This window comes from Clupea harengus, chromosome 22 (genome assembly GCF_900700415.2).
Source record: "Clupea harengus chromosome 22, Ch_v2.0.2, whole genome shotgun sequence".
Classification (NCBI taxonomy): domain Eukaryota; kingdom Metazoa; phylum Chordata; class Actinopteri; order Clupeiformes; family Clupeidae; genus Clupea; species Clupea harengus.
In genome coordinates, this window is record NC_045173.1 from 97,943 (window position 1) to 125,136 (window position 27,194).

Sequence of the window (27,194 nt, forward strand, 5' to 3'; positions counted from 1 at the left end):
TGATGTCCTTCATTTTAACGGCGGTCATGTAGATGTTAGTCATTGTGGTGTGCTTCTTTAAACCACTGTAAAAGAACAATTAAAATGTATTGATTTGAATAGATTTTTGAAAAAGTACACATAGGTTTATGTTTAAACTAAGTAGGCTACACTTTTGCCTACACATTAAGCCTGTCCCATTAGGCTATGTTAAGACATGCAGTACAGAAAGTGTATTTCCTCTACTGAAATGCATTTTTAAAAGCTCCACTTAAAAACATGTAGGCCTACCTATTTTAGTACAGTTCAATGAAATGAGAAATAAACAGTACATACAATAAGAACATAAAGTATATAAAATAAATAGGAGATGCATTAATAGAGTCATTTGCGTCACTTTTATGCTAGGTCTTTCCCCCCAGTATGACGTCATGCATAACTTCTTTTTTAATTACTGCTACAGTGAGGCATCGTATCCATTGCGGAACGGATACTAAGCATCACACTGTGGGTTGGTTGGTCGTGCTGTGTCTATTCTTTCGACTTGAACTGTATCTCATTGGCTGTTCAACAGAGCAGGGGGCACTTTTAAAAGAGCTCTAACTGGTCGGTGCTGAGTATCCGTATTATTTAGAGGATACACTGGCAACGAGAAGTAGCTCGGTAAGGACATAAGAGAGTTTACGCGCATAACAGGATGTAGCCTACATCTCATCACTGTAAAGTAAAGAAACCATTACTTGAGAGATACATAGATATTTGATTAACATATAACAGATTTGTTAAGACTGAATGTTGTCAGGTTTAGTCATCAAGTTGGATGTATTTATTATGAAATGTGTGGATCATAGTGTGATCTAGGCTAATTTCATATGTGTAGCAGGGTTGCAATAACTATTAATAGAATCAATGCAAACGACGTTCTTTTAAATGATATCATTCATGTGAACTTTTCTGATTTTTTGCAGCCGATGGCAGTGACTGTGAACTTGTTCAGAATCTTGGCTGTTTTTTCATGCCTCGCGTTGACTGCTGCCACAGAATGCAGGGAAGACTGCGCGCTGTGCGTGTATCGCCGCTTACTAGACGGAGGAATCAAAGCAAGTAGTTTGGTAAGTTACATAGTATATTCATATCTCCTTCGTCCAACACACTGGACTATGAATGGGAAAATTCTATAAATTTGTTGGTGTCTGTGTAAGTTGTTTAACTAATGACTATACGTCACCATCTGAACGTTTCATCTTTCAAGATCATTCTCTTGTAGTAAGCTAATTGGGACGAATCTGGACTGAATGGATAGCAGCCTATGCTTTATTGGAGAATCATAATTATGAGAATAATATTTGACCAATGAATGTTATTATGAAGCCATAACAAATAACTAAACGTAGTGTAACGTGGTGGTGTAGGCAATATGCGCTTCTACATTCCCTTCCTTGTCTTAGCATTTATATACCCAAGTTAGTTTAAATAAAAAATTAAAATGTTGGATGCTTTAGCCTATTTAACACGACACTAGCCGTTACTGAAGGCTTCTTGAGTAGGCTACTGGTCGTGTGTTATTATGCGCTCCATATTATGTGCACCAGACCTTTGAATGTCTAACAATTGGGATAAAGGGATAACATTCTAAATATGTTGACCTTTTTACATTCCAGTTAAACTTAAGGTTTATTCTGTCAAAATGAGTAGTAGCCAACCAGTGTAGGTCATGGTTCTTCCATGGAAATTTGAAGTGACTGAAGCATCCCCTTCCAAAATATTTGGACAAAATAAATGTTCTTTTTAAAATATGTAGCACTTTTAAAATATTTATCAAACATTTCTTTCATTTGTATAGGTTAGACTTGCATGCAAAAAAAAAATGCATGTACAGTACATTTTTCAATTAAATTGTATTTATATAGCGCCAATACACAGTATAAATTGTCTCTAGGCACTTTACAGAGCCCAGAGCCTGAGCCCCCTAGAGCAAGCCCACAGACGCACGCACACACACACACGCACGCACGCACGCACGCACGCACACACACACACACACACACACACACACGCACGCACGCATGCACGCACACACACACACACACACACACACACTAAGGCAACTGGGGCCAGAAGAAGCTCCCTTTTAACAGGAAGAAACCTTGAGCAGAACCTCCACCTCAAGGGAGGAGAGAAAGAGAAGCAGAGGGAATCATACACGTATCAGAGGAGAAAACATACTAGCACACAGGCCACATATGTACACGATACATACATGTTCAAGAAACATAGAAGAAGGTGGATGTATATATGTATATCATGAAATATACATCATTTATAGTGGATACAAATGGAGAAAGCCAGCATTCAAATGATTGGTTGTAGAACAGCTTAGTTGGTATACGGTGTCCTCATAAGGTTACTATTATAAGTACTGGTTGTAGAACAGCTTAGTTGGTATACGGTGTCCTCATAAGGTTACTATTATAAGTACTGGTTGTAGAACAGCTTAGTTGGTATACGGTGTCCTCATAAGGTTACTATTATAAGAATAAGTAGAGCAATGAGGCAGGAAACTATTTCAGTGATGGCATTGGTTTATATCAGGGGTAAATAGGCTGGCATACAGTAGTAGAATTTGTATATAAAATATATGGGAAGATTTCAGGCTCTCTCAAATCTTCCCATATTTGCTGTTCATGTAGGTTAAGTAACCAGTTGATATATATTTAAGTGCCTAGAGACAATTGTATTGTTATGGCGCTATATAAATAAAATTGAATTGAATTGAATTGAATTGAATTGAATATTCAGCAAATGTAGCTGTTATATGTAAATAATAAATGTAAATGTTATAAATTAAAGTCAAATATGAATGTCATAGATAGACACAGATGTGAGCCCCTCTCTCCACACACTACCGCCAGAGAGAGGCTCCTGATCAGAAGCAGTGCCCCTTGACCCCCAATGAGACGGCACTTTATCACACCAGTAATAGAAATGAACAAATATGAGGAAAAGAAGGAAATGCCCCTACTCCAAGCCTTGATTTCAAATGTAACTAGGGATGCCCTTTACAGAACTGAAGGGCACCGGCCATTCCAGGCCTCGGCAGAATTCAAACCCTGAATGGGAAGCGAGAACCGGTTCTGACACCTCAGACGTTATCAATTCCACTTATTGATGTTGGTGTGTTTTCTGACGGTTGTGCCTTGCCAAAACTCATGCATTTTGACATCAAACTCTGCGTCTGCGTTGCTAGAAACTTGCAACCAGGAGTCATGGCGGAAGGGTGAGTTGGCAAGTCTGAATTGATATGATAGTCTTGCTCTTGTAAGGGCAAATGTTACCCCCCGGATACTACGTTCGTCTAATAAACGTCGTTTGGCACTGCCGTCTGTGCAAGTACGGCATTCTAGACTATTCTCATTCGTAGTTCCACGTTGGTGGAACAAGCTGCCGCTACCTCTGCTTACCACTTCTAATTCTCATGTAAAGTAGTATTTATTGTTACACCATGCTTTTTATTGCTCTTAGCTTGACTGTTCTCTCCCTTGTACGTCGCTTTGGACAAAAGCGTCTGCTTAATGACTAAATGTAAATGTAAATGCACTCCTCTACCTCCTCTAACTAGTACTTAACTCGCAGTTTTTAATAAATTAGCACAAATGTCTAAAAAACCTGTTTTCACTGTCATTATGGGCTATTTTGTGTAGAATTTTGAGACAAAAAATGAACTCGATCTATTGTAGAATATGTCTGGAACGTAATAAAACGTGGAGAAGGTGAAAGGGTTAGGGTTAGGGCAGAGATATCTTCCTAAAGCTACTGGGAATTCAAATAGTCAGTGTACTTGTAAAACCTAGCAGACAGGCAATGGTAAGTAGCTTTTGAGCTATGGAAAGGAACATGAATGTGGCTGATTACTTTAGCTCCCTAGATAATGAGGAGAAATGTGGCTGATTACTTTAGCTCCCTAGATAATGAGGAATGCCATCTAAGAATGTCTACAGCTAAAAACGGTCACTTCCTTGAAATATAATTCTTAACTTAAAAAAGAAATATGTTCTTTGTATTTTTGTTGATAATGACACTTTTTGTTTTTTTGGTCATCAAACTACTTTTTAAATCCCCTTCTACTCTTTCTACCCTTTAAATCTACTCATCTGTCTTTCTGTCGTTTACTTTCATCCACTAGAGCTGCACACTAGAATGTGAAGGAAGTGTAGACGACCAGAAGCTGGAGAAGTGTAGAAGTGTCTTGACAGAGGTGGAAGCTACTGACAGCCCCCTGCAGGGGAAAGAGGATGAAGCGCAGCAGCAACAACACCAGCTGGCTAAGAAGTACGGTGGCTTTATGAAACGCTACAATGGCTTCCTAATGAAGAAGACGGCAGGGTTAGGGGATGATACCGGAGCCCCTTTTGATGGAGAAGCCCCAGATCTGATGAGCAAACGTTATGGCGGCTTCATGAAGAAGGACACAGCAGCCCGTCAGGAGATCGGAGAGGCCAGACAGCTCCAGGCTTTGAGGGAGATCCTGGATGCTCAGCGCAGTGAAGGAGGCTCTAAGCACTATGATGGCTTTATGAGACGTCCACAGGAGAGCCAGGAAGATGCGGTACAGGATCTGCAAAAGCGCTATGGGGGTTTCATGCGGAAGAGTGGGCAGGCCAGAGTGGCTAGACGACCACGACCAGAGGGTGCACGGTGGACTCACAAAGCGTTTTTTGGAGAAGACTGCAGACACCAGCGTTCCTAACATGGAGAAGAGGTACGGTGACTTCATGGATTAGACTTCTGGAATGACCTGAGTGAAAGGACATTAACTACAAATGACCTATTCCTATTCCGTTTACAACTAGTGTTGTACTACATTTTTGCATTCCCTTCTTTGATTTATCTTTGCGGCTGAATTGATATTGCTTGTAGATACTTTGTTGTTTGATCTGAATCAATAAGTACAAACACATAAATAAATACCTAATCTTAATAAAGCAGTGAATTTGAATTCTAGAATGAACTGTGGAATTAGTTAATTAGCTGTGGCAACTTGATGATCTGAATCATAATCCTAAATCATATTTTTTTAAAGCTTAGTGCATACCGTAGATGTAGTTTGCTTCAGTGTTGAGTGAGAGTGACAAAGAGCGCACAATAAATGGAGTGCAGAAAGAGAACCCCTGTGTGCCTCACTGACTCAAGTTCAAGGTTAGAACTCAAAACTGGCAATGAGTACTAGTCATTTCAACTATTCAAAGACTGCCATTTTGAAGTGGATGAAGACTGCGATTATTATACTTCATATCATGTATCTTTTCAAAACATGCCCAGAGGACTGCCGTCATTCTCTAGGTCCACACCTTTTGTGTCATGCAAACCCACAGTGTGAGAGTCAAGCACACACACACACACACACACACACACACACACACACACACACACACACACACACACACACACAGTGTGAGAGTCCAGGAGCACACACACACACATATATACATATACACACACACACACACATACATACATACACACACACACACACACACACACACACATATACACACACACACACACACACACACACACACATACATACATACATATACACACACACACACACACACACACAGTGTGAGAGTCCAGGAGCACACACACACACACATACATATACACACACACACACACACAGTGTGAGAGTCAAGGAGCACACACACACACACACACACACACACATACATACATATACACACACACACACACACACACACAGTGTGAGAGTCCAGGAGCACACACACACACACATACATATACACACACACACACACACACACATACATATACACACACACACACAGTGTGAGAGTCAAGGAGCACACACACACACACACACACACACACACACAGTGTGAGAGTCAAGGAGCACACACACACACACACACACACACACACACACACACACACACACACATACATACATATACACACACACACATACATACATATACACACACACACACACACACACACACACACAGTGTGAGAGTCCAGGAGCACACACACACACACATACATATACACATACATACACACACACACACACACACACACACACACACACACACATTCACACACACACACACACAGTGTGAGAGTCCAGGAGCGCACACACACACGCACACACACACACACACACACACACACACACACACACACACACACAGTGTAAGAGTCCAGGAGCACAATGTTTAAAAGTGAGACATCGGTCATCATCACATTACCAGTTGTTATCTTTTGCATGCTTGGATGCATCACACTGACTTCATGATGCTGCCTGAAAGTGCCTGAAACTAAGAAGCGATCTGATCTTCAGGTAATGCCACAAAAAAAAGAATCTGTTCTTGATTGGCAATTATCAGTCAAAATTTGATACAAGAACCAGGAACACAAGAAAGGAGTTGCAGATGCAGAAACGTCACACATCTCCAACTGAACAAACAATACCACTAAGAAAGACCAAGAGAGAACTTAAGGTTTAAATGCAGACATAAGAACACTGGGTATAAGTGAGTAGCTAAACAAGTAGCTATTAGTAAGCGTAGAACATACTAAGAACACTGGGTATAAGTGCTAAACAAGCGTGGAACATACTAAGAACACTGGGTATAAGTGCTAAACAAGCGTGGAACATACTAAGAACACTGGGTATAAGTGAGTAGATAAACAAGCGTGGAACATACTAAGAACACTGGGTACAAGCGTGGAACATACTAAGAACACTGGGTATAAGTGCTAAACAAGCGTGGAACATACTAAGAACACTGGGTATAAGTGCTAAACAAGCGTGGAACATACTAAGAACACTGGGTATAAGTGAGTAGATAAACAAGCGTGGAACATACTAATAACACTGGGTATAAGTGAGTATCTAAACAAGCGTGGAACATACTAATAACACTGGGTATAAGTGCTAAACAAGCGTGGAACATACTAATAACACTGGGTATAAGTGCTAAACAAGCGTGGAACATACTAAGAACACTGGGTATAAGTGCTAAACAAGCGTGGAACATACTAAGAACACTGGGTATAAGTGAGTAGCTAAACAAGCGTGGAACATACTAAGAACACTGGGTATAAGTGAGTATCTAAACAAGCGTGGAACATACTAAGAACACTGGGTATAAGTGAGTAGCTAAACAAGCGTGGAACATACTAAGAACACTGGGTATAAGTGAGTAGCTAAACAAGCGTGGAACATACTAAGAACACTGGGTATAAGTGAGTATCTAAACAAGCGTGGAACATACTAAGAACACTGGGTATAAGTGCTAAACAAGCGTGGAACATACTAATAACACTGGGTATAAGTGCTAAACAAGCGTGGAACATACTAAGAACACTGGGTTAACTCAAACATTGGGGAGGATGAACAGACTGGATCAGGACACAAGGCAGGAACCTGGACCTGGAGCAGAAGGCCAAGCCAGAGCAACTGTGACCATTTTTGCACATTCTGGTTTGAAAAAGAAAATCCCTATGAGAGAATGAATGAATGAGAGAATGAATGAATGAGAGAATGAATGGGGTTTTGGAAAATTGATAAGATAACACCCATGGCAGTTAAATAACTGCGTAAGACAGTTATTTTAATTCAATTATGTTAATTCAAATGTTGTTTCTGTGTAGACTGTAGACCAATTATATCTCTAAAATGTGTATGTTGCTATCCCTCTGCTACCAGTGAAAAATAACAGACAAGGCAAGTCACTTAGCTTAATGCGTCATCAATTTCACAAGGTGAGCAGAAGCTAACCATAGCTAGCTTTACTGATCAGGGATTGCAAGTGTTCTCACAACAACCACAAAGTAATCTTATGTAAACACATCACCTAAGGATTTGATAGCTACAATCAGGTGAAATAAATCAGATTTCATGGGATTTTTGGGGTTTTATGGGATAGAGCTGTATGTAACCACGAGGCAAGTGATACCATGTAGTCCTTTCTTTTTCTGCTTCAGCATATTGGCAGCAACATCTTTATGTTTGTGAGACAAAACAACAGTACGGAGCAAAGACCAACTGATAACTACATTAACTCACAAAACTGTTTGCCTAGGTTTTCTACTGCCGTTGTTTAGCTCACACATAGCTTTGAAACATCTTATATTTTGGAGAAAATCACACTTTGAATGTAGATTTATGTGGCTATCAGAAACTCCAAATTTGAGCAGGTCAGTGGGTACCCCTAATATGCCCACAAAATACCCATAAACATGCCCATAAAATACCTCAAAAGGTTTTATCCCTACTCCTTATCTCTTATTATAGATGCTACAAACATAGCATTAACATAGCAGTATGTTGAAGCCCACATCCAGTAAGCCTATAAGTTGGTGTAGAAAGTGTAATAGACAGTTTGGGGAATCAAACAGGTTATATATACTGAGTAACAAACATATATACCCACAGCAAACATAGGCTAAATTACAAACATATACTTATGCTGGGTCAGCCATGGGCCTATATTCATTTTAAAAATCAGCCATAGGCCTATAACAATTCTTCTGTTTCTTCCAATGCCGTATTAAGTGAAAATACCAGCTGTGACATCACCTGATACCAACCAATTATGTTATTAGTATATGTTATTACAAAATATGTTATTATTAATAAAATATGATTAGTGTTTCCATGGGAAACAGGGCCCTGACTGGGTGAAACAGAAATGAACTAAATGGCTTTGACTGAGCGATGGGCTATACTGTTCCAGCCAATCAGGAGCACTGAAGGGAGGGGTGGATTTGATTGGCTGTTGAGTTTAAATATCATTGTTCTTTCTCCATAGTCTGGAGATAACTCATTAAAACAATAACAACGCTAGCAATAAGACTACACAAGTGAGAACCTGGAGAGAGTCAAGAAGTACCACCCCCATGAATTTCAATGGCCGCTGCTATATATATATATATATATAAAACAGTGTGTAATATGACCGCCACACAAAAGTGAGAGAATGAGCATGGACTGATGAGAATGAGACTGGACTGAGCCGGGCACGCACAGCAAAACAGCTCACAGTCCAACCACCCTGTGCTTATGTAACATATTTAATCACACCACATCAAAATCAATGATGCAATACGCTATACTAATGTACTTGAATTGCCAACAAATTCACTTCACCTGCCTGCGAAAGCTCTTCCATGGCCCTCTCTGTAGTTAGGACCAAAGGTGACAGGATTAATCTCTGCGGTTGCATCTATTTATTCTCCTGGTACTTTACCTCAAATGTGAACCACTTCATGCTTTCTTTTCTTCTTCTCTGCTACTGAATTTATTCTTACAGTCTTGTACTACTTCACATTTGTACTATTTGATTTGTACAATTAACTTTCTTAGTTATTCTTCTACTTTTTTTTTTTTTGCTTGTATTTATTTCTGTTGTCATTTATCATCTATTCCTGTTTTAAATGCTCTAAATGTCAAGCACTTTGAGCTGCACTCTGTGTATGAAAGGTGCAATACAAATGTTATGCTCCAAGAAATACATTTGACTCCTTATCTAATGTTAACTCTTTGTTTGTTTAACAAAAAACATGGCATTTGCATACAACATTTTAAACACAGTGTAGAGGTTTGAGAAATATCCAAATGATATGCCCTTCCAGAGCCAGCCCCCATATGACTAGCCTAGAAGGACTTTGACCTAACACCCCCATTCCTCAAGTCTTTTGATGATATTGTTGGCGATGTTGTGCTTTTAAGCTTTTCTTAGGTTTTCGCCATAGTTCCGACCATAACCACAGAGTTACATCCTGCACAGCCTGGATGGGTAGTGGGAACGACAGGTATGTTTATCTGTTCTTAACATGACCATATCCCATCAAAATTTTAAGATGATACCAAAAGTAGCTGCTCAAAGAAAACATAGGCTACCAAGTGGCAAACTGTCGCATAGTGTTGCTTTAAGGGGAGTGTGTCAGTGCCACCATCAGCCATATCAGACAGGCTGTAGCCTATGTCAAGGGCATAAACCAGCTCAAGAGTTTATCATAACCAGACTGGTTTAACTACAAAACTACAGCACAATGAACAACCCAGCTGCAATGAAGGTTTTCATCAGTGGGCTGAACTAAAAAGCGACACAGAACATCATTGACCACAATGCTCAAAACAGAGGTCACGTGACAAAGCTGCAGCCTTACATTTCGTAAGTTTACTGGTTCACATGACAGGAGAAAACACCCCACACAATTCCTATACGTTGATTAGATCGTCGTCTTTGGTCCTGTGAACGGGTAAGCTATGTTACTGTAATGGGTCTAGCGACACTCACAAGACCTTAACGAAGATGTTATTGGACGGGAAGTTGCATTGATTTTTTTCGTTCATGTTCGCTGTCGCTAGATAAAGAAACGTTAAGTTGAGATAAGGTAAACATTAGTTTGCATATTTCCATCGTCCTGAAACGCTTACACGTCATATTGTGATTAGTTTTCAATGTTTGAAGTTATTGCATGGTTAACTTTCTGTTTCGTGGTTTCCCATAGGCTTCACAAACTTAAGAATGAATTTCTTGTTGGAGACACTTCAGCTGATAGTCTTGTCCATCTATTATAATGTAGAGGCTATCATCAAGTTCTGCATCCCATCAAAGAAGAAAAATGTGACTGGAGAAATAGTCCTGATCACTGGGGCAGGCAGTGGGATTGGGAGATTGATCGCGCTGGAGTTCGCCAGAATGGATGTTGCTCTTGTTCTTTGGGATATTAGCGAAGAGGGTATGAAGGAGACTACCCGTCTGTCGAAAGAGAGAGGGGCCTCACGTATCCACTACTACCTGTGTGACTGCAGCGACAAAACCGAAGTGTATCGAGTCGCAGAGCAGGTAAACTTGAATAGTTTTGACATGCTCAAATTTGTCTAAGTTTATAGAAGTTTATGATGTGGTCTATAAACCAAATGTTTAACTAGAGACAGATCGAAACCATCGAAATCAGTCCAATGTTGAGTTAAACCGCTAAAACCGGCAACCGCAAAACAGCTGCAGGGGAGAGGGGGGTGATTTGTGCCAGCGGGGAAGTTGTGTCACCCCCTGTTTACAGGGAACCATAGAAGAAATAGGTCAAATGACCACACATTTTTGAACAGTCAGCCATTTTACTAAAGAATAGAGCCTCATTACATAAGAGATAAGCACATTTAAGTTCAAAAAACTGTTTTTTGCCTTCCAAAGTAAAATTTCTATGATCAAGGTTTTTTTGATTGTTGTGTCTGAACAGTTATAGAAGTTTGAAAACATTTCACACATGTTTTAGTGCTTTGGTAAGCTACACTTTGAGTCTATATAGCTAGCATGATTTTAACTCAAAACTGCTGGATGATGCATTTTTTCCAAAAAGGTGGGGTTGGGGTGATTTGTGCCAAAGGGCATGGGTTAAGTTGTGCCAAAAATCTACGCAAAATTGAGAAAGAAGATTTCCACACAGTATTTTAATTCCCTATTTCCATTTCCACATCAAAGAAAATCAGATAACGGGTCGTTTTTTCGTTTTCAATTTTCTATTATCAAAACAAAAAACGGAAAATGGGTTGTTTTCCGTTTTTTGTTTTCCTATTTCTAAATGGTAATTGGGAAACAGCTCGTTTCCCGATTTTGGTTTTCTCATTTCAAAACGAAAATCCGTTGGCTGCAAAGTACACGGACCTATATGCTGATTAAAACCTGAATGTATGTAAATGTGGCCTGCTTTGTGAGAGACCTACCCCAAGGTGTGTGTCTGACTCTGTACTGGAATGAAGCTACACCAGCACTTTGTGCATAGGAATACCCAATAGAGGATGGGCTGTGTAATAATGTACACCATCTCTTTTCCAGGTTAAGAGAGAGGTGGGGGACATCAGCATTCTCATCAACAATGCTGGAATTGTGACTGGCAAGAAGTTTATGGATGCACCAGATCATCTCATTGAGAAAACCATCGAGGTCAACACTATGTCACACTTTTGGGTATGAGAAATATCCTGCCATTTTGTCTTTTTGTTTGCTGTGCTTTTGGAGGTTTGTCTTGCATAAATACTTAGGTCCATATTTGAGAAGGGTGGTTTTCTCTTTACACGCATTTCATTTGGCTAATTTCGCGATGAAGTGCGACTAATAAACGCACTGCAGATACTCGAGTTTGCTCAAGAGGACATTAAAGAACATGGTCTCCATCGACACAGATTATGAATATTTGCAGCAATCGTCTGAGTTTTTGTGATTTTGACAGATTTCATAATGAGTGATCCAGAATTTCCAATAAGTAATGAAGTTATAAAATTCCTAAACTGAGATCTTCACTCTTTTTGGGCCTGTTAGTGAAAACTCAAGCAGTCTAGCCTTCAAAGTGTACTCACCCGAAACACCCTTTGTGAATAGGACCTTAAATTTGACTACTAAAGCACTTGTTTGGCCTGATTCACCTTTTAATGTTTTATTTGATGTTTACGTTGAATTGAAATGATGAAGCCATCTTTATTTTCACACTCTCTTACTTTCAGACCAATAAAGCATTTCTTCCAGCAATGGTAAAGAACAACCATGGGCATTTGGTCACCATCTCCAGTTCGGCTGGCCTGATAGGTGTGAATGGACTGGCAGGTAATACTTGCATTCACATTCACATTCACCAGGGTTTGGATTCACCATTGGAAGCTCATGTCATTTCTGTGGGGCTTTTCTTTTAGTCAGTTTAGTTAGTTTAGTTTTGTATGTTTGCCAACACAATACCCGTTTGACCATGGCACACATGGCTGACTTCAGCAGGAGGTATTCAGCAAAGGGGAATGCCGTTTCCAAATATGTGTATCTTGTTTGTATATAATATATATATATATATTAGGGCTGTCAATAGATTAAAAAAAATTAACTAATTAATCGCACATTTTGAAATGAATTAATCGCGATTAATCGCGATTAAAAGTTTGTTTTTCTTCTTAAAACTAAATCTCATAAATTAACTAATAATCACTTCATACAGCGTGAATTTTAGACACTGTTGTTTAATTGTATTTAAACACAATGGTGCCCCTCGACGGTAAATCGTAAGATCGTTAATGTGCTTTGCATTAAGGTGATAACTTAAAGACGAGCTGCTTCAGTGATAGCTAAATTCAGCTTGACAAATGCTACATACAACTTCAGTTTTGTCGATTGTTCCGTCATTTTGGCTCTTAAACAGAGACTTTCCGCCCAACAATCCCTCATCTCTCTCCATCTTCAACTACCACAGTGGTTCTCAAACTTTTTCTGTCATTCCCCACTTTGAACAAGGGGGGCTTTTCAAGCCCCACCTGTCCCTCATCGCTCCCATCACATGGTAGGCCAAGCTTAAAATGGTCAATTATTGAAATAACCTCAAGTAAAAACAAATAGCATCTTATTTAGGTCAGCAAATGTATATTGCTTGGAGTGATTTAATGTTTCATGTTGTAGTGTATTGTTGCTATGGACACGCACACATGGACGGATTATGAAACCATTGGTCAGGACGTGTAACAAAATACACCGCTTCCAACCACAAATAAGAGATACATTTAAGCCACTTCTGATATTAACAAATACAACGTCTAAAAACAATTGACAGCAAGCAAAGTTAATAACAGCGACTTCACGCAGAGGCTCTGGTTTAGGGCCCCCCTGAGCTCAGGGGCCCTTGGGCCTGGGCCCGTTCAGCCCGTTCGGTAATCCATCCCTGCACGCACACACTATTGTATTTATTTCTGTTGACAGACTTTTACTTAGACAACTGTGACAGTTAGTAACGCACATGTCTAGTAAGCCTCTATTAAATTATGCTTTCCCTTGCACGCTCAAAAACAATGACTAAGTTATTTAGCTGTCTCATACTTTGATGAATATGTTTAAGTGACCTATGTTTAAATTCTATGAACTGTGTTAGTTCGTTGTAACGTAAAATGTAATTATTAATTATTATTATTTTTTTTTTTAAATTGCGTTAACTGCGTTAAAATATTTTATCGCGTTAATTGCGGCCGCATTAATCGCATAGATTAACGCGTTAACGCTGACAGCCCTAATATTTATATATATATATAGTATTTATAGTATTTATATATATAGTATTTATAACAACTGTACGTGAATCTTTATGTTTACTTAGTATTAGGAAATGTCTTGTCTTATCTGTTGTGCCTGTGCACTTTTATATATTTCACCGTGGGAGAGTGGGAAACGTCCTATCGATTCCTTTGTATGTCTTAACATGTGAAGAAATTGACAATAAAGCTACTTTGACTTTGATATATACGTATATATAATTTGACTTTATTATATATATAATCAGTTTTATTCAACAAAGGAAAATGTGAGCATTGTCAGGTTTTGGTGAGGTGGGGGGTTAAAGAAGTCTCTGCTCTTTCATTTCAGATTACTGTGCTAGCAAATTTGCTGCCATTGGCTTTGCAGAGTCCGTAGCTCTGGAGCTAATAGCCACAGGCAAAGATGGGGTGAAGACTACGATCGTGTGCCCGTACTTCATCAACACGGGCATGTTCGACGGGTGCAGTACCAAGTGAGTGCTTTAACCTCCAATTGGACCCACTTATGGATCTATCTATCCACATGTATTACAGACGCACACATGCAATACAGAAAGAAAAGCCCTTATTTTAGCATTAGCAATGAGTTTTGGATGATTTTGGGAGAATATATTATAATGTTTGTATATATGTGTCTAAGAGAAGACTTTACAGTGTGATGTGTGGGGTTATCCAGACACAATTTTAAGTACCTTGAAATTCCCACTTGTGCATTTGTTTGGCAGTTGTATGAGCGGATATCTGAGTCATATCCAGTTTATTTCCACATGTGGGAGTATGAGGGTATCTAGGTTCCATTCAGCCCTGCTCACACAGGCGAGTTAGGTTGCATTAACCATGCGGAGTAAAGGTTGCCCTGGTACAGAATAGAGCTGCAGTGGGGAAAATAAGTATTTGACCCCCTGCCGATTTCGCAAGTTTGGCCACTTGGCAAAGAAATGTATGATGGATGTGGAAACATTGCTCTTCACCCCCAGTACTCCTCATCTACGCATATGGACAGCCAAACTCTACCCACTCACTCTGTTCTTTTTCTTCCTCTCCTAATCTAGCCTATCTTCGCTATGGGACGCTGCTGTAGTCTCTTCACCCGATCCACCTGTAGAAACCCTCGGCAAATTGCTCCCACCGCCACCGCACTGCCGTACACTTACTCTACCCCATACCCTATGCTAACATTTATATACAATATATATTACTGCCACCACCGACATGTTTCTCTGTCCCTACCCCCCTTACCCCTGTAACAGTAACCCTATGAGCACAGTGTATACCCACTAAACTGGTCTTGTTTGTATCATGTATTTACCACCGGATGTCTGTATATATATTATGTACATCTACCAAATGCAGGCTGTGCACAACACTTGTTGTTTCCCTTCCCCTTTTGCCACACAACCCCCCCCCCCCCCCCTTCCAATCTCTACCCGGCCAACCTCAAGCAGATGGGTCCCCCCTTATGTGCCGTGATTCTGCTTAGGATTCCTTCCTGACTAACAGGGAGTTTTTTCTTGCCCCTGTTGCCATTGTGCTTGCACTAAGGGGGTTCAGGCTCTGGGCTCTGTAAAGCGCCTTGAGACAATTGTATTGTTATGGCGCTATATAAATAAAATTGAATTGAATCTATAATTGTAATGGTAGGTCTATTTTAACAGTGAGAGACAGAATATCAACAAAAACAGCCAGAAAACTGCATTTTATAACAGTTATGAATTGATTTGCATTTGTCGTGGGAAATAAGTATTTGAACCCCTAGCAAAACATGATTTAGTACTTGGTGGAATAACCCTTGTTGGCAAGCACAGACGTCAGACGTATCTTGTAGTTGGTCACCAGGTTTACACACATCTCAGGAGTGATTTTGGTCCACTCCTCTTTGCAGATCCTCTCCAAATCCTTAAGGTTGCGTTTTCAATGGGAGGGAATGAGGTTCAAGCCCAATATTCCACGGTAAATGGCCCCATCCATAGTCCCCTCGATGCGGTGGAGTCGTCCTGTACCCTTGGCAGAGAAACAGCCCCAAAGCATATTGTTTCCACCTCCATGCTTGACGGTGGGGATGGTGTTCTTGGGGTCATATTCAGCATTCTTCCCCCTCGAGTCGAGTTGATGCCAAAGAGCTAGATTTTGGTCTCATCTGACCACATCCTGTCTCCCAATCCTCCTTAGAATCATTCAAGTGTTCATTGGCAAACTTCAGACGGCCCTGTACATGTGCTTCCTTGAGCAGGGGGACCTTGTGAGTGCTGCAGTACTTCAAACCATTACGGCGTAGTGTGTTGCCAATGGTTTTCTTGGTGACTGTGGTCCCAGCTGCCTTGAGATCATTCACAAGCTCCCCCTGTGTAGTTCTGGGGTTATTCTGCACCTTTCGGATGATCACCGATACCGCACGAGGGGATATCTTGCATGGAGCCCCAGACCTAGAGCGATTGACAGTTGTTTGGTGTTGCTTCCATTTGCGAATAATCACACCAATAGTTGACTGCTTCTCACCAAGCTGCTTGCCGATGGTTTTGTAGCCCATTTCAGCCTTGTGCAGGTCTACAATCTTATCTCTGACGTTCTTGGACAACTCTTGGTCAACTCATGGTCTTGCCCATGGTGGTGAGGTTGAAGGTGTGAAGTATGATTCTTTGGACAGGTTTCTTTTATACACGTCACCAGTTGAGATCAGGTGTACCTTGTTAGGCCTAATGAGGACTAATATGTGTGCTTCTTGGGCACATAACTGGTCTGTGGGAGCCAGAATTCTTGCTGTTTGGTAGGGGTTCAAATACTTATTTTCCGCGACAAATGCAAATCAATTCATAACTGTTATAAAATGCAGTTTTCTGGATGTTTTTGTTGATATTCTGTCTCTCACTGTTAAAATAGACCTACCATTACAATTATAGATCACACATTTCTTTGCAAGTGGCCAAACTTGTGAAATCGGCAGGGGGTCAAATACTTATTTTCCCCACTGTATATGAATATAGATTAGGAACTGTATTATAGAACTAGTTATGGGTTGGCTCTAAAATATTTTTCCTGGGTATATTTGTCTACATTGATACCCACAGACTTTGCACTAAGTTTTACTTAACAGCTAGTTACTTGACTATGAAAACTTGGCAACGGAAACCTAAACTCCTTGGCATCTGTAATTACTGTTAGCTAGTTGGACTCCAATGCTAAACGTTGCCCTCAGATTACCCTAGAGGTAAGTTAGGTGCACCTATAAACCGCTTTTCCATGTAAATAAATAGCATTAACAATGTTATTTAACCATGGAATTTATTGAGTTCATACCACTTCATACCACCACAAAATGCGAATACATTTATTTTGTTAATCAAATGTCTGCCTAAACACACTTTGGTAGAAATGTCAGTTTACCAGGTACTGTCGTTAGTTACCATTCAAACATTTCAACCGGATCTACTTCTACTGATTTGATGCACAAAAACACAGATACACTATGGCAAGTGCTGAATGATGACTGAGCCTCTCAAAGGAGAAAGTCTTCTCTTCACTGCATTTGGCACGGTTGGATGTGGACCTGGTGCATTTTGGCCCTGCTCAGGAGACAGTCAAACATGAGTGTGCTGCTGCAGTTTGATGCCATTCAATTTGGAATGGAAATGGGCTCGGCACCATGTGTGTGTGTGCGTGTGTGCGTGTGCGTGTGCGTGTGTGTGCGGCCTGGCGTGGCGCAGACAAAAGTGACAATGGAAAAACTCCAATAGCTTGTCACACAAAAAGTGCACTAAATATTATGCTACCCTTCTCACATGAGACTCTTCATATTCACCTGTGGCTAGTCTGCGGTATCCCTCACAGATTCATATTCACCTGTGGCTAGTCTGCGGTATCCCTCACAGATTCATATTCACCTGTGGCTAGTCTGCGGTATCCCTCACAGATTCATATTCACCTGTGGCTGGTCTGCTGTACCCCTCACAGATTCATATTCACCTGTGGCTAGTCTGCGGTACCCCTCACAGATTCATATTCACCTGTGGCTAGTCTGCGGTACCCCTCACAGATTCATATTCACCTGTGGCTAGTCTGCGGTACCCCTCACAGATTCATATTCACCTGTGGCTAGTCTGCTGTATCCCTCACAGATTCATATTCACCTGTGGCTGGTCTGCTGTACCCCTGACAGATTCTGTGCTTCACAGGTGGCTAGTCTGCTGTACCCCTGACAGATTCTGTGCTTCACAGGTGGCTAGTCTGCTGTACCCCTGACAGATTCTGTGCTTCACAGGTGGCCCACTCTGTTGCCAATCCTGGATCCAAACTATGTGGCCAAGAAAGTGGTGGAGGCCATTTTAACTGATCAAACTTACCTCATGCTGCCCAAGAGCATGTATTTATTAATGGCCTTAAAAAGGTAAGACATGACGTATGTATTTTGATTCTCTGTGGGCAAAAGAGAAAAGTACATGGTGGTTTTACATGCTATGGGCAAGAAATGCTTGCTAATGTTTTATATTGCCTAGACTAATTGGTAAACTTTGCAGGTCTGCACACATTTTCTTGGTTTTCGTGTTCACAAAGACCTTCACCCAGTGGTGTGGGGTCCTCTTCTTGTACCAGCTGGAGATGCTAAGAATAAGTTGGCAGGTCTACTTGTGTTCAGTAGACATGAACAGAAAGGGCCAGCTAGTGGTTTTAAATGAGGCGCTAACAGGCTACTTTGGGTTCCGTACCTTAACTACGTTGAAGTTTAAGGTATTTGGCAAATGCTTTTATCCAAAGCAACTTTCAACTTAAATAGGGAAACAAACAGCGTGGCTCAGACTAAGCTATAAACAATTACTGCCAATCAACACTTAGCTTCAGAGGCGCAAAAGGGAGGAGTGGGATTTAATTGGCCGTTGAGCTCAAATATTTTTAGTTCCATACAGGACAGATGTTACATTTCTCGTGCTGTTGGTTGTGGACTTCCCACAGCAGCCAAACCTCTCACTGTCACATTGCAAGTATTAAGGATTAATTAGATAATAAGGATGTGCCTCAATGCTGTTGTTTTAAATAATTCTCTGATTTAATTTTTTACTTTATGTTATTATTATTTTTTTATATACTTAATTTCTGAGTTGTTTAATGTGTTTTTTTTTATGTATTCATTGTTTATTCAAGGAGAATACAGGTTCATTCACATGTCCCCAAGTAGTGTGTGAGTCACAGCCATAACCTTCTCCAGAATGGCAGAATGCATCTTTAATATGAACTCCAGTCGTTGTGTGTATGGAGGGGAATGTGTCTGGGATGCCACACATCACTCCTGAGGTTTCTGGAAGTGTTATGGACAAAGCAGAGAAGACAAAAGAGCATGGCCTCTTCACAACCCCTTAGAAGTGCTCAGGAGGGTCATTGGATTTGTTTCTTGATCTATGATAGCCAGCTTTGTACACCCCCTACTGCATGTCCCCTGTGTTGGGATGCACACACCATGACCAGAATACCTCAGTAAATGATTGGCGTGTGGACAGGGTGAACAGGAGTGGAGGCTTCACGTAGCCTGTTTTTTTTTGTCTGTTTGAAATCTCTAGGATTAATGTTTAACTGGTCAAAATCCAGGTTAGCTGTTCAAAGACTAAGGGTGTGATCGTAAAGTGCAGTAGGTAGAACATTACATTGAAGTAAATGTATGGAGAGGAAAACATTTAGCTTTTTGCTATTTACATTGAATTATATAGTTCTCAATGTACTGGAAAGAAAAAAAAAGATTTAGGCAGACTTTTGCTTCATAGATACATGTTCATAATATGCCTATTTCTCTGGTTTTATTTCTTAAAGGTACTTAGTGCATCCGGTTCTACTCCGTCTCTCCAATACTACCTATTGTGACCCATCCCTGTCATACTATGGTTTTATTAGTGATTGAAGCTCTCTGGAATGGAAGCAGGCAGCTCTTTGGACGATAGCTTGGGGCTTTAGATAGTCTAAGTCTTTGGACGATAGCTTGGGGCTTTAGATAGTCTAAGTCTTTGCGGCCACCAAAAATCCCACTGAAACCTCTCTCTGTAAAACTACTGTGTGAAGTGAACATTTGAGATGAAGTCTGTTTATTGAATATTAAGCTTGTCCGTCATATAATTGCATAATTGGAGTGTAATGGCAGAACATTCCTTTACATTGTATTGTCTTGTATTTATTTTGTCAATGTATCAATTTAACAAACTGCTGTTGTGGTGTATGTACTCTTGGGCTGGGGTAGTTGGTGGCCTAACAAACTTCATGTAGTATCAAAAATAAAGATATTGTGTTTTTGCTAAATGCATAGTGTTAAGGTTCAGTAGGAGGAGGAGTCTTTACATAGTTCATTCATGGCGCTGCTTTTGTAATGGTCCCGACAGAACCTGACAGAAAGGTTGAAAGGGACGTTTTTTTTTAAATTGGCAGCGGTAATAAAAAGCTATTGAGTTCAGTCACCCATTTTAATCCCACTCTATTACAAAGTACATTGGGCTCTTGAAAAATTGCATTTGTGCTCCTTTAGCAAGGTGAAATATTGTTCAATCATTTTTTTGAGCAGTAGAATTTCAGTGTGCATTTGATGTGAAATTGTGAAGTAACCCTTACTTATGCAGTCCTGATCATGAGTGTCTTGCCCGGCGCCAGCTTCTAAAGAGACACCTGCTGTGGAGTGGGCACTGAGAGAGAATTTAGAAAAGAAAATGGCCACATTAATTCAGATCTGTACTGTCAGTTGAATTATAAAGGTTCTTGTATATAAATTGGAAGCAGCCTTCTATCATGCAAATACCCCTAAACAGGTGTTTTTTAAAATTTGAAGAGACAGGCTTTGATGAGAATTTCATGGTCATTCTCCCACTTCTTTAAATGTTGGAGGAATACTCCCTTTTAGGGCATGGTGGTTCAGCCTGAGCAGGGATGTGATTAACCGCATGACCTTCACTACCGTTGGCCATGGGACAGTTGAGGTGTCTGGTTTGATGAGACAATAATTCTGGTCTATTGTTTATTATTTGGTTCTAATGAATGAATGGTCCCACCATTCCCCACCAACAGAGGGCGCTCTGTGTCATAGCTTGTTGGTATATGTGGCTGTCACACGTGGACTGTAAAATGATGGTAATCTTTTGCCGTGCATGCTAGTTAAATGAGAAGTTTTACTATTGAGTCCTTTCTTAGCCAGACTCTGTGTTTTTGTCTTTCCGCAGCTTTTTACCACACAAGCAAAGTGTCATCCTCGGAATGTACCTGGGAGCCTTCAATTTTATGGACACGTTCCAAGGACGCCAGAAGAAACGGATTTAAAGCTCCAAAACAAAACTTAACAAGTGGATACCCTTATCAATCAAACTTTATTGAATTAAGTTTAAGTCATTATTTCATCAGATAAACAGCACCCAACAGTACTTCATCAAGCAAGCACGTTGTTATATGAAGGGCAACTTTTTTCAACCCATTGTGAACCCAATCCAATCTGAAGACGAAAACAGTGTCACTGAGATGGACCATATTCCACATCCATGTGCATAATAAGTAAGTAAAGGACTAAACACACATAAAACGTGTGTGTGTGTGTGTGAGTGGTGTACACCATGGTCTCTATTGAAGCTTTTACACTGAATAAAGCCCATGGAATAAAGCATGTTTTGGATCAGAAAGCTGTAGCAGTCATGTTTCTATTCAGCCAGGTCCAGCACCCTTTTAAAATGCCCCTTCTGAGTGGTTTGTATCCGTTCAACATCGCCACTAGAGACAGAGAACCATTAGCTTTTCATTTCATTACTCCATGTGAGTACCTGCAGTACCCATCTTCTTTTTTTCTGAAACTTTAAAATGAAATATTTCTTCTTAGCTTGGGACTGTCAAAATGTTAATGTCTGCATATTCATTAATGCAAATAAATATCTTTACAGCTATTTTTGTCATCACAGCTTGGGCTTAAATGTGGTTATGACGAGGCAGTTTATAAGAACAAGAATGATTTAGGGTTAAATAACCTTGCACATAAACAATCGTGGAGATCTGTGAAGAGTAAGATTCTTTAGTTTGAACTGTTTGTAAAGGGATTTGAGTGATCTTAATTGAAGCAAACATACACTTGCTGTTTATGTTTGAAATTATCTATACCTATGAACCTTTCAAACAACTCAATCAACAACGAAATCATAGTCAAACTTTTATTCCAAGAACCGAATTAGCCAGAGGCTGATTTTCAGAATGAAATGGTGTGGAGTTTGTCATATTGTCTCATGTGTGTTTAGTACCATACAAAGAGCAGAGCCCAAATTTCTTCAAACATGCTTTGAGCTGAAACCATGTGGGTATTAATTGAATACAATAAGTGTACACAACCTAAATGGCAGGAATTGAAATAGACTAAGATTCTGATTAAAAATGACATGTCTGAATTTTTTATTTTATTGACAGATGCTTTCTGCAATATTATTATTATTGTTAATATATAACAAGAACAACAACAATAATAATAATCACCACCGTCGTCATGATCGTTGGCTCTTTCCCATGACATGCCACTTGACATACTCTATTCATGATAGACTTGAGAAATGCTCTGTAACATTGAGGTTGTACAGAAAAATTGACCGATTCATATTCTATGCGCTAGAATATATTGCATTTGCACGTTTCTATTGTCTTGTTGGTTAAATTAGTTTACGCGTCTGTGTGCATTTGATTCCATAGTACTGGGGGACTGGAGTGAGTGAGTAGAAGAATAATGAATACATTATATAGTCTAAAATATAAAGATTCCCTGCGCATTTTAATACATGATATAGTCTAAAACATAGAGATTCCCTGCGCATTTAAATGCATGCAAACGTCCGTAATACAATGACATAATAACATAAGTAAACCACATATGATATTTCAGAATGGTCTGAATTTTGGGGTAGTCTTGCCTGTGACGGATAGATGTGATAGAAACACTGTGAACGAGGACTTCATTACGGTTCATGCTTCGTTGCTGTAAGATTTGGCTACCCGTAAACGCCTCTGCCCTTTCTGTGACGTGCAACGTTTAGCGACGCTGGAAAGCATTTGAGGAGAGGAACAACACGAGTGGACATCCTTTCAACTTAGATTTGACTGCAGGATCTAAATCTACCAAGGTATATCCACATGCCATCAGAGAAACTACTGGGGAATTAATTCGCACAATGACAAGAAAATCCGAAGTTCTTTCGCCTTATTACGGTAAACTGACAACATTTTGAATTGCATTTTACTTTGGTCCAATAGGCTACTTTATCTATTCCTCAGTTCCTTGAGACCACATCGAAGTTTTATTGACTCACATCTTACGTGTTTTAGATTTGATTGTTTAAATGTTTATTTTCTATAATGAAAGCCCAGCAGATTAACACTCGATGTTTTCATTTATCTCAAGGTGCGATTGAAATTATCAGACGGTAGTCTACACACAATGACCCATTGACAAAGTCCTTATTTCCGTGTGAAACATTCTGCTGCTAGATTATTAAAAGGAATTTTAGATTACTGAAGTGAAGATGCAATATAACCCGAAAGCACAGTGGACTTGTAACTTGTAACCAGATTTAATCTCTAAAGCGCTGAGAGCTCTTACTACTCGTTACATAATCTCCAATAAGAATGCTGATGAATCAAAACCCCTATTACCAGACTAATACCATACCAATCCAGCCGCTCAGGTGTTGGGTTTTCAGCTATATTGAGGTGGTCCTCAATGAGCTACTTTGAAGAAGTGTTGTCATGGCAGCCTGGTGTTTACACTGCATGCCATGACACCAATGAATGTCAGGGTCTCAATCACCTGAATCCATGTTTCAAAGTAATGAAGTGGCATCCATCCTCTTAAGTACTAAACACTTTCTTCCTTGTTAGTTTTGTTTGAGCAACCTAGCAAAGGTATTTCACTTTTGGTATTCTTCAGTGTTATAGCAGGGTGTTGCTTTGGCCCTGGGGCTGATGCAAACACAGAGGAGACCAAACGTTCTAAAGTGAAGAACATTGATTCGCTTGATTGATTGATTGATTAGCTTGTACCAATTGTGCTCGTCCAGGTGAATGGTGAGCCAATAGTCTGCTCTTGTAGTCAACATGCTGGATGTGGGGGAAATTGCCAGGTGCAAAGACCTGAGCAACTTTGACAAGGGCCAAATCACTATGGCCAGATGGATGGAGCATTTAGAGATCAGTCCAATCATCACCAGCAACCGGGTGTTGGGTGCCCATGGATCACTGATGTGTGAGTACAGCGGGTCTTTCTGTCTGGTCAGAACTGAACAGAGTACTGCTATGGTACAAGGAGCTGTGACCACAGACCGCCCAGACTACCCATACTAAGCCCTACCCACCATTGAAAGTGACCACAACAGTCACCCAAGTATCAGGACTGGACCTTGGGACAATGGAATGCATTCTGTTTTCTTTTACAGCATGAGGATGGCCAGGTATGAGTGTCCTGATTACTTAGGGATAGTGAGGGCAACATGATGCATTGTGGGAGAAAGACAAGCAGCGTGTGTGCACAGTGTGATGCTTGGCGCAGTGCTAGAAAAGCCTAGTTCCAGGCATTCATGCAGAAGTCAATTTGACATGTGTCACACGCCTAAACATTATTGCGGACCAGGTACGTCCTCTCATGGCAATAGTATTCCATGGTGGCAGTGGCGTCTTTCAGCAGGATAATGCATCCTTCCACACTGCACACATAGTTTGGGGATGGCTATAGGCACACTGCAAAGACTTAAAGGAGTTCATGGTTAAAGGCCATGGCCTCCATATTCCCCAGATTTCAGTGCATCTGTAGTTAGTTGTTGAAGAGGGGTTCGATTCGTGGCGACTCAACCTTCAACTTACAGGACTGAAGGGATGTGCAAGATACAACAGGGAACCTTTAGAGGTCGTGGAGAGTCCATGCCTTGGTTGATCAGAGCTGGAACAGGGAGGAGCAGCAGCATATAATAATAATAATAATAATAATAATAATAATAATAATAATTCATTTTATTTGTAACGCACTCTTCATTCAGAAGAATCTCAGAGTGCCATATTAGGCAGGTGGTTATAATTGGCTCATCAATGTATTCAAGGGATTTATCATTGACCCAAGGACTTCATGAGAAATGAATAAATGTCTCTTTAAAAGGTCTCAGGCTTCTGGGGAGGGGAGGTACGGTGGCTCTAACCTTAGGTTGGGCATTTTCAGCAAGGCCCCTTTGCTATTTCAGGGCTTTAACCACCCTACACATTGACCCTTGACCCTACACATTGACCCTACACATTGATGGGATGTACCCCACTCCAGTGGTCATTGAATTATAGCATCCTCCTGTGCTATTCTAGGGTTAGACATTATGAGAAAAGTATCCAATTATGGAGTGAAGTAAAGAAGTCTGAAGATCTGTCTAAATACAGCTGTTACATGGTGTGTGACCTCAGACAAAGGGATCTGGACAGTGTACAGTGTGACCAAAAGAATTTGCCCATGGAGTCTTTTTTTGTTTAGTTGACAGTACTTTTTTCTTTGTCACACCGGGGTTGAATCCATGGTTCTGTGGTTGGCAGCCTACTACTTGTAACTGTGGCAAATGTTTCGGTTTTTTCCTGGCAATTAAAGAAATGACAAACTTATCTGAATCAACTGTCCCTGCTGTGTGCACTGGACTTGACATTTATGGGAGATCGTCCTTAATCATGTTCTCACTTCATGACTACCTGTACCCGTGTGTGTGTGTGTGTGTGTGTGTGTGTGTGTGTATGTGTGTAAAAATGCTGTGTTTGGGTAGACCTTCCTTTTCAGCCTTTTCAGGTACTGAATACTTGCTCGTGCCCTTGAGAAAGATGAGAAATATGTGTACTTTCAGGTACTGAATACTTGCTCGTGCCCTTGAGTAAGATGAGAAATATGTCTACTTTCTCAGCAATGTCACACATCCAAATCTCACACAGCACTTATGGAATGTTATGAATGTCTGAATATGCGTGTGGGGGATCTGTGGAACCGTTCTAGATGGTTACTGACAGTTTTAGAATTTGCTAGTTATTTGTGCTGATACATCCTGATGTACCTGCTGGATAAAAGCATTGTGTTAATGTGGTACACAATATTGAAGCATGGCTATTGGACCAACAGATACATCAGATATGATTACATTTGATTATATTGCTATGTTATTACAGTTATTCAATTCAATTCAATTTATATAGTGCCAAATATAATTGTGTCAATTGTTATTCAGCTATTACAGTTTTCAAAACGTATGAAATATACTGTGTATGTATTGTTTACGTGTGTAGTGAGATGGGGCATGTCCAACATGAGCTGGTCTTAAGACAAAGGGAGCTCAGATTGAGGGTGCTCATTGGCTTGTGACCGTAAGGATTAGGCAAAGAGCATTTGCAGAGTAGCGGAGAGTGAGGTAAACTGTGCCCTAAGTACACACACACACACACACACACACAAATGGAGCCACGCCTTGAAAGCATGTGGTTGGTCATTTGACTGTCCCAAATGGAGAATGTATTTATTCAATTTTATCATGAAGGTCATGAAATAATTATATGTATGCTCATGAAATAATTATATGTATGCTCATTTTGATATGCAGCAATTTCTTTAAGCTTCGGATAGAAAAGCACAAATATGCAAAGTCAGAGTGGTGCATGTTAAAATTATTATATTTGTATAGTTAGTAGGGGTGGGAATCTCTTGGCACCTCACGATTCGATTCGATTCCGATTCAGTGGTCAACGATTCGATTCTAAACCGATTATCGATTCTACACCGATTATCGATTCTAAACCGATTATCGATTATCAATTCTAAACCGATAAAACGATTATCGATGCATGTCGATTTTTTTAAAATCTGAGTTTGCTACTCAGAGTCTCAAATCACTTCCTACTTTGTGTTTGATAATTAAAGAAAATCAACAGATGAATTACCTTCTCTATTTTTTTATTAGAGAAAAAGCTTTCCCTTGTCACAATTATGACTTTCAATGAACAATGCAATAATCGATGCAGCTTGCATTTCAACACAAAATTAATGTGTAAAAAAAAAAAAAAAAAAAAAAAAAAATTTAATTTTAATTATTATTTTTTTTTAATTAAAAAATCGATTATGAACTTTTCTGAATCG

At 40.0% G+C, this 27,194-nt stretch overlaps 3 protein-coding genes across 6 annotated transcripts in view; all 3 read left to right on the forward strand.

The window, feature by feature from the left end:
• The first annotated feature begins 463 nt into the window (after positions 1–463).
• On the forward strand, positions 464–5,144 carry penka (proenkephalin a). The gene is given in 4 exon segments (XM_031559857.1): positions 464–642; positions 948–1,091; positions 4,163–4,624; positions 4,626–5,144. Coding segments are annotated over 3 exon segments (738 nt in total). The 5' UTR covers positions 464–642; positions 948–950; the 3' UTR covers positions 4,761–5,144.
• Positions 5,145–10,133: 4,989 nt separating this feature from the next.
• sdr16c5a (short chain dehydrogenase/reductase family 16C, member 5a) lies at positions 10,134–21,705 on the forward strand. Of its 2 annotated transcripts, none has more exons than XM_012820280.3 (7): positions 10,134–10,269; positions 10,522–10,859; positions 11,850–11,981; positions 12,515–12,614; positions 14,403–14,547; positions 18,330–18,455; positions 21,256–21,705. In XM_012820280.3, exons 2-7 carry the CDS (start codon positions 10,539–10,541, stop codon positions 21,350–21,352), a joined length of 921 nt encoding a protein of 306 aa, XP_012675734.2. In that variant the 5' UTR covers positions 10,134–10,269; positions 10,522–10,538; the 3' UTR covers positions 21,353–21,705. The 2 variants fall into 2 exon arrangements, with proteins under 2 accessions (XP_012675734.2, XP_012675733.2); XM_012820279.3 differs by having other exon boundaries at positions 10,205–10,404.
• Positions 21,706–22,546: 841 nt separating this feature from the next.
• The window catches only part of slc44a5a (solute carrier family 44 member 5a), a 42,193-nt gene continuing 37,545 nt past the window's right edge, over positions 22,547–27,194 (forward strand). Inside the window, exon 1 of one of the 3 annotated variants that reach the window (XM_031559222.2) lies at positions 22,547–23,263. In XM_031559222.2, coding sequence (XP_031415082.1) covers positions 23,227–23,263 — 37 coding nt within the window. In that variant the 5' untranslated portion in view covers positions 22,547–23,226. The remainder of the gene's footprint in view (positions 23,264–27,194) is intronic. The other 2 variants (XM_031559219.1, XM_031559221.2) reach the window with 2 other exon arrangements.